This window comes from Condylura cristata, unplaced genomic scaffold, assembly GCF_000260355.1.
Source record: "Condylura cristata isolate star-nosed mole 26May11 unplaced genomic scaffold, ConCri1.0 scaffold00022, whole genome shotgun sequence".
In the NCBI taxonomy this organism is placed as follows: Eukaryota; Metazoa; Chordata; class Mammalia; order Eulipotyphla; family Talpidae; genus Condylura; species Condylura cristata.
In genome coordinates this window covers 14,039,947-14,058,571 of record NW_004567123.1, presented here as the reverse complement: position 1 = coordinate 14,058,571, position 18,625 = coordinate 14,039,947, and the positions used below count along the sequence as shown (strand labels likewise).

At 36.1% G+C, this 18,625-nt stretch overlaps 1 protein-coding gene across 1 annotated transcript in view; it reads right to left on the bottom strand.

Moving 5' to 3' along the window:
* Positions 1-3,234: 3,234 nt before the first annotated feature.
* The window catches only part of HAO1 (hydroxyacid oxidase (glycolate oxidase) 1), a 50,243-nt gene continuing 34,852 nt past the window's right edge, over positions 3,235-18,625 (bottom strand). Inside the window, exons 5-8 of the mRNA XM_004687182.2 lie at positions 13,038-13,129; positions 6,080-6,238; positions 5,875-5,944; positions 3,235-3,828 (exon numbers count right to left, since the gene is read on the bottom strand). Of these exons, the coding sequence (XP_004687239.1) occupies positions 3,758-3,828; positions 5,875-5,944; positions 6,080-6,238; positions 13,038-13,129 (392 nt within the window). The 3' untranslated portion in view covers positions 3,235-3,757. The remainder of the gene's footprint in view (positions 3,829-5,874; positions 5,945-6,079; positions 6,239-13,037; positions 13,130-18,625) is intronic.

The window sequence follows — 18,625 nt, the reverse complement described above, 5'->3', positions numbered from 1 at the left end:
TTTCTCCCTGTTTGAAAACAAGCCACAACTTCCTTTCATGCTACACTAATCCACCACAGCTCTCTAAAGCTGTTTCACAAACACCAATGTTTTGGCAAGATAAACAAGTAAATGAATAATAGCACAGCAGTGACACACATACAGTTTGCAAACTGCACGCTAAGAAGCATCAGTGCCATTTGATTCATTCCTATTGGCCCAGAAACCTGGACTCCCTAAGTCTGGAAGACAGACAGAAATTTACTTCGTATCCACCTTCTTCCAGGTAACAGAAAATAAGCAATCTTAAACAAAAAGATTCTGGCAATATTTGTTGGCATACGCCCATCACTGTTGCTTGCCTCAGACATGATTCTATCTAGATGCAGAAGAGTGATTTTAGCCATGAGGGAATCATCTATGAGGACAAGATGTTATAGGCATTGAGAACTTGTGACTTATGGGCCAGACATGGACCTCAATTGTGTTTAACATGTTCTATTCCATGTGCTCCAATTTAAATATCTGTCGATACTTAAAACCTTTATATAATAATCGAGATGGTTAGCTTTTTAGAAAAATCGGAAAATAACACTGAACATGTATTTTCATAAGATTCAGAATTAGCTTCCAACAGAAAAATGGAAAACAAAACCTGAATGAACCTTTGACCATAAAAGAATGGATAAACTGTGGTGTATTGTCAGGGGGTTACTACAGAGCAAAAAAACAGAGCTAACTACAGATAAAGCCAACAATATAAATGGACTTCACATAAGCTATGCAAAAGAAACCAAATACAAAATTGTATACTATATGGTTCTACTTATACAAAGTTCAGGCTTGGCTAGAATTAATCAGTGGTGAAGGAATTGGCATACATTCATTTCTTGTAGAGGAAGAACTCTGGGGATGATGGAAACATCCTGTATCTTGGACTGGGTGACAGTGGTCACATGGGTAGATATGAAAAATGCATTCACTTAAGTACTTAGTTTTTAAAATTTTACATATCTCCTTCCAATCATTTTATACCTCAATAGGAACTAAATTCAAAAGAAAAAAACTCCGTTGACCCAAGAGAAATTGACATTTTCATATGGGGCATGTCCCATGTAAATCTGTATGGCAAATCCCACTTGACACCCTTTGCTCTAGACTCACCCTTTGGTTCACAAAAGGGATGCCCAGATGTACAGTATCAACCTCACCTGGGACTATGCTTGAAGGGCAGCTTTTTGCTTGATTCAGGCACCACCCACCTGAATCAGTTATCTATGAGAGCGAGGCCCAGCAAGCTGTGTTAAGAAGTCCTTCAAGTAAGTATGATGTACACTATAGTTTGAAAATCACTACTTGAGAGCACAACCCGTAATAGAAACAGACAGGAAGGCAGACTCACTCTATGTTAAACGACCCAGTCTCTATTAGTCTTTCTCTTGACATATTCCAATAAGTGCAGGAACAGAAAAGTGAACTGACTTCCTCAAAAGTAGTTCTAGCTTTTTCAAGTAATTTAAAATCCCCACAAATGGATGTCCCATCAATATATCTTATTCTTGTCTTAGTCATCAAGTAGCTTTTGTTTTAATAGTTAAAATTTAAATATTAACATTTATTTTAATTTTGTTTAATATTGTCTCAGAAACATATTCAAAAAAGAATAAAAGCAATTTTATACCTTTCTGACTATAAAACTAACATCATTAAGCTTTCAGTCATACTTCTACTCTGAAAATGGAAATCTATATTCAAGGAGGTAGCATGGCTCTGAAAGTCATTAAAGCACACAGAAATGCATTAGCTAAGACCACCAATCCCCATTCCCTCATTACTTGCAAGAATTTTACTTAAAACATGGATCTCCTTTTGTTGGGTGAAGTTACCAAGATTTTAGCAAGCCACCATCCAACCATATACCATGATGCAGAAATACCACAAAAGTTTTTCTGGATTTGTGGGAGGTGAAGAAAGACATAACGATAATATATCTAATAATTGATCAATATTAATTGAAAAGTGTATGAGTTATGTGATATGACAGTAAGATTTCCTCTTTGTATTTAGAGAAAAAATCTAAGGGGTAACTTAACTGTGTTTTCTCAGATTACATGATATTTTATCAGTTCTAAATAAAATTTCAAAAATAATTTCTTTATCCCCATCATAGTATTTAGGAATACCCTAGTACTTAAAAGAAGAAAAAGAGAAGAGGAGCAAGATAGAAGGGAGGAGTGTGGAAGAGAGGGAAAAGAGAAAAAGAAAAGAGATCTGAGTATACTAAAACAATGAAACATCATTTAGCAACCATATTTTAAGTAATTCTCTCAGCTATTTCATTCAATTCTTTACAGTGGTTGAACAACCACCGGAATGGTGAAAAACCAATTTTTAAATTGTGTTGACTACCATACTCTACTCTGTCAATTGCCTGCTTGGGAATACATCTAAAAGTCATGTGACCAGGGTGTTGAGGGGTGCAGCCAGCACAGCTGCACCCAAAAGGGGCTCTCACACTTGGATTTGTACTTTGTTATTGTCAGCTTGTAATTGCTCATAATTTTATCTTTAAGTTAGTGTTTTGTAAGTAAACACAGTGAGCAAAGCAAAGTGTACTGGGGGCTTAAAACCTAGAGTCACATTGTCCCATATTCTGCCATCTTGCCTCCCCTTGCCCTAACAGTCTTGACCACTGACTCACTCACCTGACCAATGAGGGTGCCACCCGTTACCCCGGGCAGCATCCTGGACAAGGGCACAGAAGCATCAGGGGTGGTCTCAGAGCACTCTGAGGGCATACACTGGCCTTGTGGGCATGCACATGACCCCAGATGTAGCAAACAATAGGCACCTTTACAGGTTAAAAGAAAAACTGTACTGGAAAGGAAAAGAGCATTTACATCTTTTAAAAAAGAGCTTTTTTAAAAATGGGCCCATATTTTCATTTGGTATGGGCCTCACAAATTAGGTAGTTAGTCCTGCATATGACTATAAATGGGAAAGAAGCAGAAGAAAATATAATTGGGTGGTATAAGATAATGGGGTATACATAAGAGAACTAGGAAGATAGTTAGAAACTAAAATAGTTGTAATTCATGATGCCACAAATGAACCATATTATTTTCAAAAAGGTTTTATTTCTTTCTGATTAAGAAGCAATATATAATCATAGAGTATTCAGATATATTCCAACACTAAAGGTACGAACATTCAAAGATGCAGCCTAGCTCAGGACGCTAAAATGTATCTAGAAAAATCAAAATTACCATCAAATTATCCCAAATTCATCGTCTACCTTCACAGTGTTGTGAATCCACATCCCCTGTTTCACCAGTCATGTCCAATTTTATGAAGGAGAGCTGACAAATTAAGAACACTGCTTGAAGGATGTTTAAACACAATGCAGGTTAATAAAATGAGATCACTATCTTCTTACCTCAGCATTAGCTACCTCCAATTTTACCAAAGAATATCTTTTGTTTTTCAGCACTTTAGCCTGCCAGGGGATGACGTTGTCTAAACACATTTTCAATGTTTTCTTTTTAACAGTTAATATATTTTCAGGATGCAAGTCCATTTCTTTCTAAAAGGTTCCTAGGACACCCATTGAAAAGTCAAAAGCAATGAACTAAAAGGGATTGCTATTTTGTTGGAGAAGAACGACACCCTTTGTATCAAAGTGGGGAATTACAGACTGTGGTCACCCTCTGCACAGTGTCTCTTTGTCAAGTAAAACATGCTGAAAAAAATAATACAGATGGGAAAATATTGTGCACTGTCAGATCTTGGAAACGGCCAAAGGATTTTTCCTCACCAATGTCTTGTCGATGACTTTCACATTCTGGCACCCTGAAAAAATAATGCATACATTTAATATGAAATGAATGCAATAATAATCAGGCAGGTAATCGTTTTCCCAAGGAATGTAAAACTTGACAAATGTAAGGTTTATGATTCAAGGTAGGCTTGCCAAATCTTATGTGGCATGAGACCATTTTTATTACCTAAACAGTCCTTAACACAAAATGACTGGCACATATTTTTATTAACACAAAGAGTATATTCTTTCTGCCACATTTAATAGAGTCAATGGCTGAAAGTTCTCTTTTAGGATATGTCTGTAGTAAATTAAAATGCATAGCGAGGATTCACAGAGTGGCGTTTTTCTCTGTGATGGTGTGTCCACCAGACTCAGCACAGCAGCCAGTGATCTCAGGAATTCTTTCTATGGGACAACGTGGGTGAGATTTGGAGCACAGAAAAGGAAACCCTTGTCATCTTCAAAAGTGGGGGGAGTTGATAATTAACTTGTGGTCATTCTTCACATCTAGAGGCCCATTCTAAGTCAAATTTAAAAGTCACTAGCAATAATTGTGCTTTTTTTTTTATTCATTCATTCATGCCACAATTTTTTATTGTTTGTCATGCACTGGGAATACTTGCAGTGAAAACAACAGACAAAACCTGCCTTGTGCTTCTTACACTCTAGAGGAAAAAAAAAGATTAAAAAAGTAATGCAGGTGATATTAAAAGGTAAATGATATAATAGGTTATCTATGGAAAGTGATAGGGGCTATGGGAAAAAAAAAGTTAAACAATGGCAAAAAAAGAAAACTGGAAGTTGGGTGGTTGGGTGAAGAGTGAGTTGCCATTTGTATCAAGATGGTCAGAAGAGGCTCTTTGAGAATGTACGACATAAGTGAAGAATTGAAGAATGTAAGGCAATTGGTCATGTAGATAAACGGGGGGAGATTTCAAGCAGAAGGAAGAGCCACTGCAAAAGCTCTAATGCTGAAACATGTCTGACATAGTCAAGGAGCAGCAAGGAGGCAACTGTTGCTGGGCAGAATAAGGAAGGATGATAGAAGCAGGGGTTGAGGCCAGGGAGATGACAGGTATCAAACCACATGATGCCTTGTAGACAGCTGAAGGACTCTGGCACTTTGAGCAAACCAAGAGCCACCAGAGGGTTCTTTTGGAAGAGTGACATGATCTGGTTTAACATCTAAAAAAATCATCCTGACTGCTGTAAACAGAATAGACAGGAGGGGAGATAGACTATGACGGTCAGGCAGAAGACTATACTCAAGAGAGGAGATGAGACAGCCCCAGTGGATGTAAGGGGTATGGGAAAAAAGACATCAGTGAGTCAAATCATTGATCTGAGCAACTGCAGAAAGGTTATTAACATGAACTGAGATAAGAGGATCTATAGATGAGCAGGCTTAATGGGAAAATATAGCAGTTTAGGGCCCTCCCCTGGTGGTGCAATAGGTTAAAGCACAACACTATGAATTCAGCTGCAGCTGCTTCAGCATGAGATCCATCCCCAGCCAGGAAGCTGACCCACAAGGGGCAGGAGACCTCTCATGCCTTGCCACTGCTCCCCTCAGCAGTGTACCTTGTCAATCTGCCTATTCTGCTCCCAACTCTGTCTCTGATAAGTCCTCTCACCCACCACACCTCTGGCCTGTATCCCAGTTCTGTATGTATAAATAAATAAATTAAAAAAAAAAAAAAGACAGCAGTTAAGTTCTGGGCAGGTAGAGTTTGGATTCAACTTGGGAGTTAAATAGAAGCACCGATTGTCTGTTAGATTTGTTAATGATATGTGAGACAAGGACAAAGATGATGTAGATTTTCCGCTTAACCACTCCTATCAACATGTGCTTAAGGAACTGACGCAGGTGGAGGCTGTGACTGCTACAGACCACGCACACTAGAGAGTTCTTCATTCAGACGTTCTGCACTACTAGAAATATGGAGCCAAATTCAATACTAACTTCACCTCAAATGATCCACATTCCTCCCCCTCGAATTCGCTTATCACCAAGGAGCATGATTCAAAGATCAGTAGAAAAAAAGAAAGTTGTAAATGATAATGACAAGTCTTACCACTCAGAGCCATGGCCAACCGGAATTCTTCCTTTAGTATCTCAAGCACATCTTGAACACCTTTCTCTCCCTAAGCAAGTAGAAGATACAGCTCTTTTGGGTAAGTCAATTTGATCTGTTTCATATTTTTATTTCAGTGTCCAATCATCCTGTTATAGTTATGTGTGTATGTGTATGTATACACATATATATTTTATCAAATTACCTCAGAAGCCAGGCCCCAAATGACTGGTCTCCCCACAAACACAGCCTTAGCTCCCAGCGCCAGAGCTTTCAGAACATCAGTGCCTCGCCGTACACCCCCATCCAGGAAGACTTCCACCTTCCCTTCCACAGCTGCCACAATTTCTGGCAAAGCATCAATCTGTGAAGAGAAAAGGTCAAAAATGTGTTATTCGTGTGCTGAATTGCTTCACAATTGTACTTCCACAGACCAGTGACTACTGAGTAGGACTCTGTGAAAAACAAAAACAAAAACAAAAACAACTAGGTAGGTTTGGAATCAGAAGTAAAGAAAGGGTGCAAATATTAATAATTAAAAATAAACTAAAATGGGAATTGAGTAGCTTATTTTTCTTTCAAAGTTAGATTTTTTTTGTTCTGATATTTAAACTTACTGACAATGATTTTTAAAGGTGTAAACACCATTTTAAAATACATAACCTCATAACTATTTTGCATAAAACACATACAAATAAATGAAGTAGCTTACTCATGTAAATTATTCTGAATGATATTCATGGAAAATCAATTGTCAAAATGTGTACCCAGTTGATAGTGGACACAATGTCTCACAAAAATGCAAACATAGTTGGTGATGAAAACTTCTAATTTTGTTGGTGAACATACTTTGCATCCAGACGTATATTAAAGATCTCTCCATGAAAATATCTTTCTTGCTCTTAAAGGAAATGACCACATATGCCATGAAGACCTTTGTCTTGATTGACAATTGATAATGGGTTTATACTAGCACTAGAGAATATAAGAACCCCAATAGAAGTTGCTCTGGTGAATTGCAATATTATTCCTGATTCTTCACATTACTTTAGTCCACCTCTAAAGGAAACTTTATAGTGTTTCCTGCTCAAAGAAGCAAGGTGTACTTAGCTATTTCTTGACATTGGCCTTGGGCTTTCAACCTACGCTAGACAATAATATATAAGCAGAGGTAGCAGAATGCCATTTCAAGGTGTAGGCCTTAATGAACCTCGTATTTCAACTTTACCTTGCACCTGTGCCTTTGCCAGGGAGGATCATCTGCTGGGCAATGTTTCCCTTCCCTATGGGATCCCAGAATATTAAAGAAGTGGAGGTGGCCCAATCAAAACTCACTGGACCTTAAACTTAGGCATAACCACCTAACTAGTGCCAAGTATAGATCAGCTGACCTCCAGATGACATAAATCTTCAATGCAAATAAATGAATGTTGATTCATATCACTGAGTTTTAGAATGTATGCATGTCAATAACTAACACCTCTGGCTAATAGCCAGAATCGTTAATAGCTAATAATAGCAACAATGGGCTGCTTTTGATGTCTTTAAACTTGAAAATGGAAACAATCCCCCATTACTTGTATTTCAAAATCTATAGAAGTTGCCCACATTCATCCCCAAAATATAGATGTAAAATTAAATCCAATCCCTATTTAAAATGTGTCTTGAAGAAGCTACCATCCATTTGAATGCAGTTTTCCTAGAAGTTATTGTACTACAAATGCTTAAAGCCTTTTCTACTTATTTCCTAAAATTTTAGAGGCTAATCTTAAAGAGGGTTTTATATTAAAAGCTGAAGGCCAAACCCAGCTACAGATTTGAAGGAAGTGAAGGCAACATTTGGCATGCAACCCCTAAATGTTTGGCAGGTAATGTGATTTTCCCCTTCTCCTTTTGGCTTCTCTGCCTTGCCAAACATGCTTTGGATCTACTTACATATGTCCCTTTACCTATACATAGTCCTCCTTTTACAAACAGGCAAGTTACATCAACATATAAATGCTACAATTTCCAAGCGATGATGCAAGGTATAATTAAGCATATTTCCCCATTTGAAATCAGAACCAAAGAAAAATATTAGCTAGCTTGGGTTCAATACACATTTTCAAAGTCACGCAAATCAAGTCTGTTTAGATTATTTCCAATGCCCAACATGGCATAAAAGTAAACTAATAAGGATACTTAAAATATGAATCCTGGGTATAAGACAGAACCCAGACTGGTGTTTCATTTGCCTGTGGATAAGCATGTTCTATTCACTGCTGAACATTTAATTTACCCTTTTCTTTTTCTTTCTGTAGCTGCAGTTTTACTGGGTATATGTTACCCAGAATAATTCTAAACAGAGCACATTTCATAAATAAATACAGTAGACAAATCCACTATTTTATGACGGCTAAGTTTCCTTCCTTTCTGCTAGCTACACATCTAAGAGACCATTCATTTCAGCTTTCCTTGCTTTGGTGGTTCTGTAGATAACTAATTGTGAGTTTAACTCCAGTGGAGCTATATTAAAGAAAAATATGGCAGAATTCTAATTTACTATAGCTCACTCATTCGTTGATTTATCACTTTATTGAAGATGTGATGTGTTCAAGTCATTATGTCAGATAGTACAGGGATCAAAAGAATCCTACATAGACATAAAAAGAATCCTGCAGGTATGAGATTCACAAAAGACTCTTCTTGCTTAACCCTGCTTCTTTCCCATCCCATACAACATTCTCTGTCCAAAATTGATCACTTATGGAGAATTCTCACCTTTCTACCATCCTCTAGCATTCATTGTTAGACTCTTTATTTCTGGCATCTGGGGCATGAAAGTCTTTAAAGCTTTCAAACCAAATCTATTGAACATAATAGATGGAAGGTGGACATGTTCCACTAAGCACACTAAGAAAATCACTGGTCTGTACAGGTTTGTTTGTTTGCTTGAAATTACAAAAATGGTTGCAGTTATCTCTATTGTTATATCTTCATTTCTTTGAATTATGACAGTTCAGATACTCCCAACATGTAGGAGACACAAGACTGGAATAGTCTACTTCCCTACCCCCTTGAGTGTGTACTAGCATTGTGACTTGCTTTGACGACAGAATGTGCGAGAAGTGACAATGAGCTGACTGTGAGCACCCATCTCAACAGGTCTTGCATGGTTGCACTTCCTCTTTGGGAAACCTTCCTCATGCCCTGACCTCCCTTTGTGATAGGTGTGGAGCAGTGTACAGGCATCGCAAAATCCTATTACAACAGCCTATACTACCAGACCCAAGTGACCACCCTAGTATATGAGAAAGACCAAAGAAAAATGACTTTCTCAGCCCACTTTGAGAACCCAGAAATATTTGAAATGAGCATAATTAGCTACTGAATTTCAGCAGTAAGTTTCAAGTGGTTTGTTATACAACAAAAGCTAGTTGTTACACATCAAGTGTTTTTCAAAGGCAGACTAGGATGAATCCCTTTTTAAAGGAAAAAATGAAACCTCTCAGATCTTACAAAATGTACCCTAGAACTCGAAATCAGGAAACACTTGACTTAAGAACACAATACTGAGTGTATGGAAATGCTTTACAATTGAGAATTTTCACTAGAAATGAATGTCCTGTCTTTAAGCTAAAGATAGTTTGGGCCCAGTTAGCTTAAAAAAAAAAAGTGGCAAAAAAAAAAAAAGACTCCCTGAAATCCCTTTTTTAGATACTGATATGAGATGCTTCTGTACTACAGATTTGGGGAATTAATTTGTTTGTCATATTGTTCTTTATTTCAAGAACCCTCTTGTCCCATTATTACCTAGAAGAACATAGTTTTTACTCCATTTGGGGAGAGTAGAGACCTGGCAGTGGACCTCAATTGTATGATATTAAGATGAACTGAAGTTAAATTGTCAAGGACTTGCACTGTTAGGTGCTGGGAGCCCTACAGATAACAGAAATGCAGACAATCTATAGTTCAACTGCCTTCTTTTTACAACCAACACAACACTGTGGAGAGACTCTGCTTGACAGTTTCAATGACTGACCACTTAGCTCTACTTCTTAGACAAGACTGGACCAGGAACAGAACCCAAGACGCTAGACTCCAGTTCAGTACTATTCCGATGACGTCACTCTACCTCTTTGACTTATGATGTCACATCATCTGCAGGATGGCAGTTACTCTGTACACCTACTGAAAAGCTTTATATCACCATCGCCTTCAAGCCTTTTACCACTCACCTCAAAACCCACACACTAAGGGAAAAACATGTTCATAAACGGAATCTTTTCTAACATTTCTCTCATCATCATAGGTCTTAAATTTGCTCTAAAGTATGAAGAAAAACTCCAGTAAGCATCTCCTCTTTTGCACAGAGAAGGGAGAGTCTTAGAGGAAAAAAATAAAAAACAGGCTCCAAGACCACAACTCAAAAAGCCCTTTTAGATAACTTTCCATATCCCCTCAGCCAGAGGGAAATAAACCACACCATTTAGATATTTTTCCCTTAAACTCTGGTTAGATTTGATTTCAGTAGATTTAGATTTTATTTTTAGAAAACAAACTTAATTTGGCCCACACACTAAGTCTATGTCTTCATACACAAGAGAGACATAAATCTCTAAAGGAGTTTTGAGCTATAACCAACTTCTCCTTTCTGCCCAGAAGAGGGCTTCATTCTCCACCTTTATTTACCTGCAAGCAACAGTTAATATCCACTAAAAAGATGCGTCTCTATAAGTAAAACTGAATAGGAAAGAGTTGAAAACTTCCAGTTTTATGATTTAAATTCTGTACTGCATAAATCTAAGCAAAGAAAAGTTGTTTGACTTGTTCCTACCATTAGTGTTTTAGGAAAAGCTATAACCTGAAGTATGTATACCCAGTAGTCCCCAGTAACCATTCATTCTGCCTTAAAACCTACACATCTTGTCTATGGTTTAGTTAAATCAACCTGCTGTTTCAACAAAACAATATCCTGCTACAATTTGACTTAATATTTCTTGTACTCTACTTTCAATTGTTTGAATAAATTTAATTAGACATTCAATTAAAGCCATCCATATAATAACTATAATTGAAGAGTGTTGATAAAAGGGAGAAAAGTAAATGATGAGTCACTTCAGAGATGGTGTTCTGGAAAGCCCAACAATACTATTTTGTGGTATACACATTTACACATACATACATATATATATTCATATAAAATAGACTTATAATATATACATATATACATATCATAGAGTGTATGTCATGGAATTTTTGTTCCAGAATGGATACCAGAAGCTGTAGGTGGAGTGGGTTGGTTGATAGAAAGTTCTCTTATACACTGTAATAAACATGATTCTAACTTATCCAGTGATAAATCAGATTAGCAAATGAAATCAATTCCCTCTACCCTGTGGTAGTTGAGGACCCTCTTTCTTTCCTCAGGTATTATCCAGGCCACCTAAGTTCCTGTCTCCTTGTCATGACAAAGTCCAATTTATAAGAATCATTGCTGCTAAATTAAGTCTCTACTATTCCATCTCCAATGACTCATGGTATGTTAAGAGCCTGTTCCCATATCATTCCAGGAAAGCCTGTTTCCAAGGACTCACCTACTTTTACCAGACACTGCAAACAAAATAAATTGCTTGGAATACCCCAAATATATATTACTCTTTTCCATTGCACATTTCTCCTCACACCTCTAAAAACAGGGTCCCACATAGGAAAAAAGTGGACAGTGTATAAGAGAACTTTTCTAACAACCAACCCACTCCACCTACAGCTTGTGGTAGCCATTCTGGAACCCAAATCCCATGAAATCCACCCTGCGATATGACTCCAGTACTTTTAACCATGATCTAAAATCTGCCCCCATGCTTCTATGGGTTTCCTTCACTCTGGGCCTTCCTGGAGCTAACTGTTCTTTTTTAATTTTTACTCTGTCTGACACCTGCCTGAGCTGTTTTGTTTACTTTTGTTTCCAGATACCAGATTCTGACTTGCTAGAACTGTGCTTACAGCAAATAGAAAACCATAAATGCAGGTTGGGATTTTTTGCGTAGCTTTTAAAAAATACTATTGTAGTTCCTCTAGTACCCTCCTACCCTCAAGCCCAGAGTTTCTGATAATTGATAGGGGGCATCTGGACATTAGGAGTCTTTAAATTTCCTCAGGTGATTTCAATGTGCAAATATGGTAGTTAATTCATGATTCAACTGGGGTGATCTAGTCCCCTCACCTGATTCTCTTCATCTGGACCATAGGATTTCTATCTCTCTCCCCCACCCATTCATTCACCATCTGCAACTTTTCAAACCCTACCTCAATGAAAAGGTCCAGTCTTTTCCCTCATCTCAACATCTCATAATTGTACCAATGATCTCAAATGTCACTTAAACCTAGCATTATTATTATAATCGTCTGTTAGCTCTTCTTTGGACTTACATGGAATAATCTTATTTTTTCAAACTCTATATGATGTTATCTATTAGTTTGCCTATATAATTCTGGCCCACAAATAATTTATTTTCTAGCAGGGACTTTTATAAAACAAATATATGCAATGGGCTACAAAAATCGATGATTGGATCAAGAAGATGTGGTTCCTATACATGGTGGAATACTACTCAGCAATAAAAAGGTAAGCTCATGCCATTCGCAGCAACATGGATGAAGCTAGACGGGATCATGCTCAATGAAGTAAGTCAAAAGGAAAAAGAAAAATAATAAATTGGTTTAATTTATAGGAGGAATACAGAGGAACCAAATAAGACAGAGGGGAGAAATAATAACAATACCAAACACAATAAAGCAAAACAAAAACAAACAAGCAATTATAAACCAGAGACATCCTGCAGAGGAGGGGGAGGGATCAGATGGAGGGAGAGAGGAACAAGGGGAATGTGGTGATTGGGGGAGGAGGGAAAGTAAAGATTGTTTTAAAATGCACAACAATGTAAATAGATATATAAATAAATGAATTTAATTAAAAAATAAACTTAAATGTAATGGGTTACTGAAAGATCTAATTTAGATAGTTATATGTAATCTTAAAATCCAAGTCCTTATATTTTTACACATATTTCACCTTCAGTGTTCACACAAAAATATATACTCAGCAAAGACAGACATAGAGAGTCAAAAACACTAAGAAATGGGAACTCCAAAGAGAAATTCCAGCATTTGCTGAAACTCACTGTGGCTGGCACCCCATCAAGTTGTCGAGCCCCATGATTTGACACCAAGATCCCATCCAAGCCATGTTTAACTGCCTCCCTTGCATCATCACCTAGAAAGGGCAAGACAACCATCATATAAAAACAGCAACTGGCTGGAAGGATATGGTTTGGTTGTTGCAGCATTGATTAAAGTGAACCAGACCTCACACATAATTCCTTGCTTGAAACCATTACCAGTGAAATACACCCACAGATTAGACCAAGAGTAGTAGTGGTAGTTTCCTTGGTCCAAAAAAAAAAAAAAAAAAGCACCCACAAGAATTTATGAATTTATGAAGCAAAACTATCAGTTGATCTGCTGTATATTTTTATTATTAATAAGAACATGTCATTTTTAGCAGAATTACTCCTCTACAATTTGGATAGCATGAAAGAATATATAAGTGGCAAGAACTTTAAGTGTAACAAGCAATGAACAAGTATTTCAGAATCATTCTTTAACACAAAATTATAACTTCATAATCATTCTATGTTATACCATTCTATAATTAAATGCACTTTGCACATGTTATGCTACATCTTTAACTTAGCTTCAAAATACAATGTTTTTTTTTTACAATATACTTTTAAAATATGTTTTCTTCAATCAATTTCGCTGTCTTTAAAATAGCTCTTCAAATTATTCATAACTTTCAGTTGTACTATCTAACCCACTTAGAACACCATAGTTTCCTTCTGGAAACAAACTTTCAGAATTCCTTTACCTGCCTTCTCCCTACTCTTCCCTGGTGACTCTCCAGGCTGCTGCTAATCTACAACCTATACAACTGCTCTGACTCTTGTAGGAATCTCTTGTTTGCTCTCTGCCTTCATTTACTTTATGTTCACCTTCATTTGTAGTACTTTACGCTGTTACTACCTGAAAAAGGATTCATGGGAGGTAAACTTACAGAGTACTATAACTTCTCTTGTGCTTGAAATGAAATTGTGCTAGAGGTGACAATTTAGATTAAAAAATCATTTTTCTTAGAACTTTAAAGACATTGATCCATTGTCTTCTAGTGCTCATTGTTATTAAGGGGATTGATGCATTTAACTTTGTAAATTTCCTTTGTAAATAACTTGTTTTATGCTAATTTTTTATTCATTTTTTCCCCTGATTTTCATAGGGACTATAATAAGCTGTAATTTGTTTTCTAAATTGAATGACATATGTCTCCAGCATCCAGCAGTCTGTTTTTAACTGTCTCCTCCCTTCCTCTTTCATTTTTCTACTGAAAACACCTATCGTTGGCTATTGGACATTTTAAAGTATCTTTAAGCCTCTCCTTGGCTCAATTATACTTTTCTTTCTACTTGCGTTATATTTTAGGAAATATCATTAACTATATTGTTCAATCAATTATTACTTTCATAAATTATATATTTTTTAAAGATTTATTTATTCGTACAGAACTGGGGTACAGGCCAGAGATGCAGAGGATGAGAGGATTCACCAGAGACAGAGTGGGGAGCAGAACAGGCAGATCAAGGAAATACACTGCTGAGGGGAGCAGCGGGTGGGTCAGGAGAGGTCTGCCCCACCATGTGGTCACCTCTCCAGCAGGCAGGATCGAACTCATGCAGAAGTGGCTTTAGCTTCTCAGTGCTGCGCTTTAACCTGCTGCGCCACCATGGAGGGCCATAAATTATATTTTTAATCTTTTGAAACTCTTTTTTACATTCTATTTTTCTTTCCAGGCAAATTAATATTTGGTTGTATTTTCAACTTCTCTGAGCCTAGTATTTAAAATTTTTCAAAATTTTTTTTCCCTTTCCTTACAGATCAGCTTTTCTGTAGATTAATCTTGGTCTTTTATGTTTTGATATTTCTTGTGTAATTTATGATGCTAAATTTTCCACTCATATTTCAGGAAGAAAGATTGGGGAGCTGTTAAAAGACTTCCTAGACTATTTTGTAAATAAATTTCTCTCCTGCCAAGGCTTTGCTTGGGTTAGAAATTCTTTCTTATAGCTCCTTCTACAGTCTATATGAAGATATAGCAAGAAATGTGAGTCCAGGGGCTATTAAACTATAAGTCTTCAAATGTCAAAATCAGAACAACAATATGTCATTTTGTAAATGCTATTCACCCAAAATTTGTCCTAGACATAAATTTATTACTTTAGAAAGAATAAGAATACTATATCAAGCTTGCCCATTAGTGTACAAGATAATGAAAGAGGTGTCAAGATTGATGACTGGTGCTATTCATAAGCAAAACTCCAATTAACCTCCTTGCTATGAGAGTCCACTTTCTGTCACCAACCTCCATCACACTTGCAGACTAGACACCTAGAGTCTCAGGAATTCCATTTTATGAATGTTCTCTTGCTTCCTCAAGGGCTCCTTCCATGTCTATCCTACCCAAACAGCATTTTTCTTGCCTTTATCTCCCATCAACATGCTCCCTTGCAGTCTGCTTATTTCATAAATTTCTTGATGTTCTCATTTGTTTGTGCCCCTTGTCTTCTTTTGCTTTGCTGTCATAGGTTCCTGTAGTTTTGGATTTCTGAACTTCAGGATCCTAGATATGATGTTAAAGCACATGTATTCATCATTTGGAACTAGAAAACAAGTACATTATCATTTAAATATGTTATATACCTCAATAGAGTGCTGCACAATAGAACTTCCTGTGATGATAGAAATATACTACATCTGTACAGTTCCTCAGGTAGCCACCTGCCACATGTAACCCTGAATAATAGAAATGAGCCAGTGTATCTGAGGGACTGGAAGTTTACTTTTATTTAACTTGGTTAACTTAAATAGCCACCTTTGACTCCTGCTTGGCATATTGGACAGTTCAGTGCTGATGCTTGCATGAATTTGTCTCTTCTCATAAAGAGACAAAACATGGTACTTGATAACAATATACATAACCTTAACAAATAATGTAAAATATACTTGGAATTGGTGAGGTTTGTTCTGGTTATCTAGTTATTTGCATTATAGTAAATATCATATCAAAAGTGAACATATGTGTGTGTGTTGTGTGTATTCTGCAATATTTTTGAACCCCATGTTTGAGTAGTCCTCCAAATCAGATGCCTGCAAATATTTAGTTACAACCTGTGTTTTGAGAAAATGAGTTGTCAATACACTGATACTATCCAGTGACAAAGTGATTAAGTGCTTTTGCTAATAGTCAGTCAACCTGGACTTGAGTGCTGCACCTAATATTTTCTTGTTATGTCAATGACATTCTCTGCACATCAGTACACAACTCACATATGATTGACATGTGGATTAAATGTGTTGAAAGAGTGCATAGAAAATCCTTGACTCATGTTCTGCAATCAGTTAAATATTAACTCTTATTGTTTATTGTTTTCATCTGATAGCATGGGGCTTGTAAACTAAAAAGATTAGAAGGAGAGGAAGATTTATTGTCTGAATGCTTTTAGTAAGTCTGTTTGAGTTCTGTTTATAACAATAAATTTTCATCCTAATCAGGATTACAATTATAAAGAACTTTAATTTGTAGTAAATGCTATAGAGTAACAGTTTACCTTCTATTATTTCAAGTGGTTTTCTGTGTTTCTCCAGGCAATGCTGGGTATGCAGGGTGAGAAAAAATGGTTTTCTCAGAGGTAGAATAGTGAATGCCTACAGTAACAATACTTTATGGCCAGGTTTGAACTTCTTTCTTTAGCTAATTATGAAAACTTCTCCACAGCTTTATTTTAACAGAGAGAAAAACACTATTAAGTTAATGAGTGGGTCAAAATTTTCTGACTTAGCAAAATGTTCATGAAGTTTTGATATTTTTGTTATTCTTTAAAGTTTATTGGTGGTGACATGTCACATTTGTTAATTTTCACTTAATACATTAATTGATTGGTAAAGTGGCCAATAGGGACTAACATTATTTTCCATCTTATTAATACATTATTACCATATTGAATCTAAAATACCTAAGTGAATGTAAGTACTCAAAATTTACTTTCAAGCCCTAGGAGCTTTTTTAACCAGACCTGTTATATCATAGGAGTTTACAGTAAGTAAATCCTAGATGGCAGCAGTTTTTCACACAATCTAAGAATATTGAATTAATATTCATTGAGCATATTTTGAAAACATATGAATATTTTCACATATATATACACATATATATGAATATTTTCATGGATATACACATACATATATGAATATTTTCATATATACACATATATATATATGAAAAGAGCCAGCTAGCTTCTAAGAAATAAAATAACTTTATGGAAATAAGAAGTTAGGAAATTTTTTTTTTTAATTTTTAAGGAAACTCTTGAGAAATATTATGCCTTTTTTTGTTTGTTAGTGAAAGCTTTGAAAAAGATCAAATCCTCAAATACATGTTTGGAGTTTGTATTGAAATTTCCAAGGATAAATTTTCTGTGTGCATGTAAAAGAATTTCTTTCTTTTTTAATTTAGACTCATTGTTGCTTATTTTTTACAAAAAAAAAAAATTGGGATCTTTCTTTTAAAATGCAATCCTTAACATTGTGGTAAGGGGGGAATGAATCATTGAGATCTCACCAGCTTCCTATGATTTCATGTTCCTTTGACATATTATATACTTCTCTGATATAATTAAAATGAAAGCAGATGGGTGACTTTTAGTCAAAACACATGATATATATGTCTGTGTGTGTATATGTATACATACACACACATTGTTTGATGTTTATCTCCCTTCAGGTGTAGATCCCATAGAATTTCCTTCCCCAGTTTGCCCATGTACCATCACTACAATCCCCTTGCTCCTCCCTTCCCTTCTTCCCATCCCACTTCCCACTGCCCCATGCCCTGCCTTGCAGGATATCTCTAAAAACACCTGACTTTTGAATGCTGATCAATGAAATAACAAGAACTAGATTTCTCAGACCTGGCCCCACCAAACCCAACCTTACATCCAGATCAAGCATATGCAGTTATTGATGCATTTGTCATCGAGATGAGTCTTGTTTGTTAAATAAATTAAATAGTTACAGAAAAGCTAGACAATGTAAACTGTATGTGTATAAATAAGTTACTTCCTTTGAAATATCAAATGCCCTATCTATCTTTCTCTTGTTTTTGTGCATTCTTCAATTATATAGACTCTAGTTTTGACTGAAGATTTTAGTCAGGATAACATTTGGAATATCTGCTATATGAAAATATACAGAGAACCATCACATATAGATGAGAAGAAAAGAAGGGTGATATGATGGTGGTGGTTCTAGATGAAATAGCCATGAGAAGGTATACCATGCTTGTGGACTGGAAGAATAATCACTGTTAAATGGCCATATTACCTAAGGCAATTTATAAGCTCAACATGATATCTATCTAAATCTCAATGGATCTTTTTCAAGGAAAAGAACAAACAATTGTAAAATTTACTTAGATCATAAAATACTTAAAAGAAAACATAAGTGGCATGATATTGGACATCGACCACAGTGATATATTTAGGGATCCTTTCTCAATGGCAACAGATATAATAATAAAAATAAAAATGAGGGGCCACATCAAACTAAAAATCTTTTGACCTCAAAAGAAATTATCACATGTACAAAAAGGCAACCTACAATA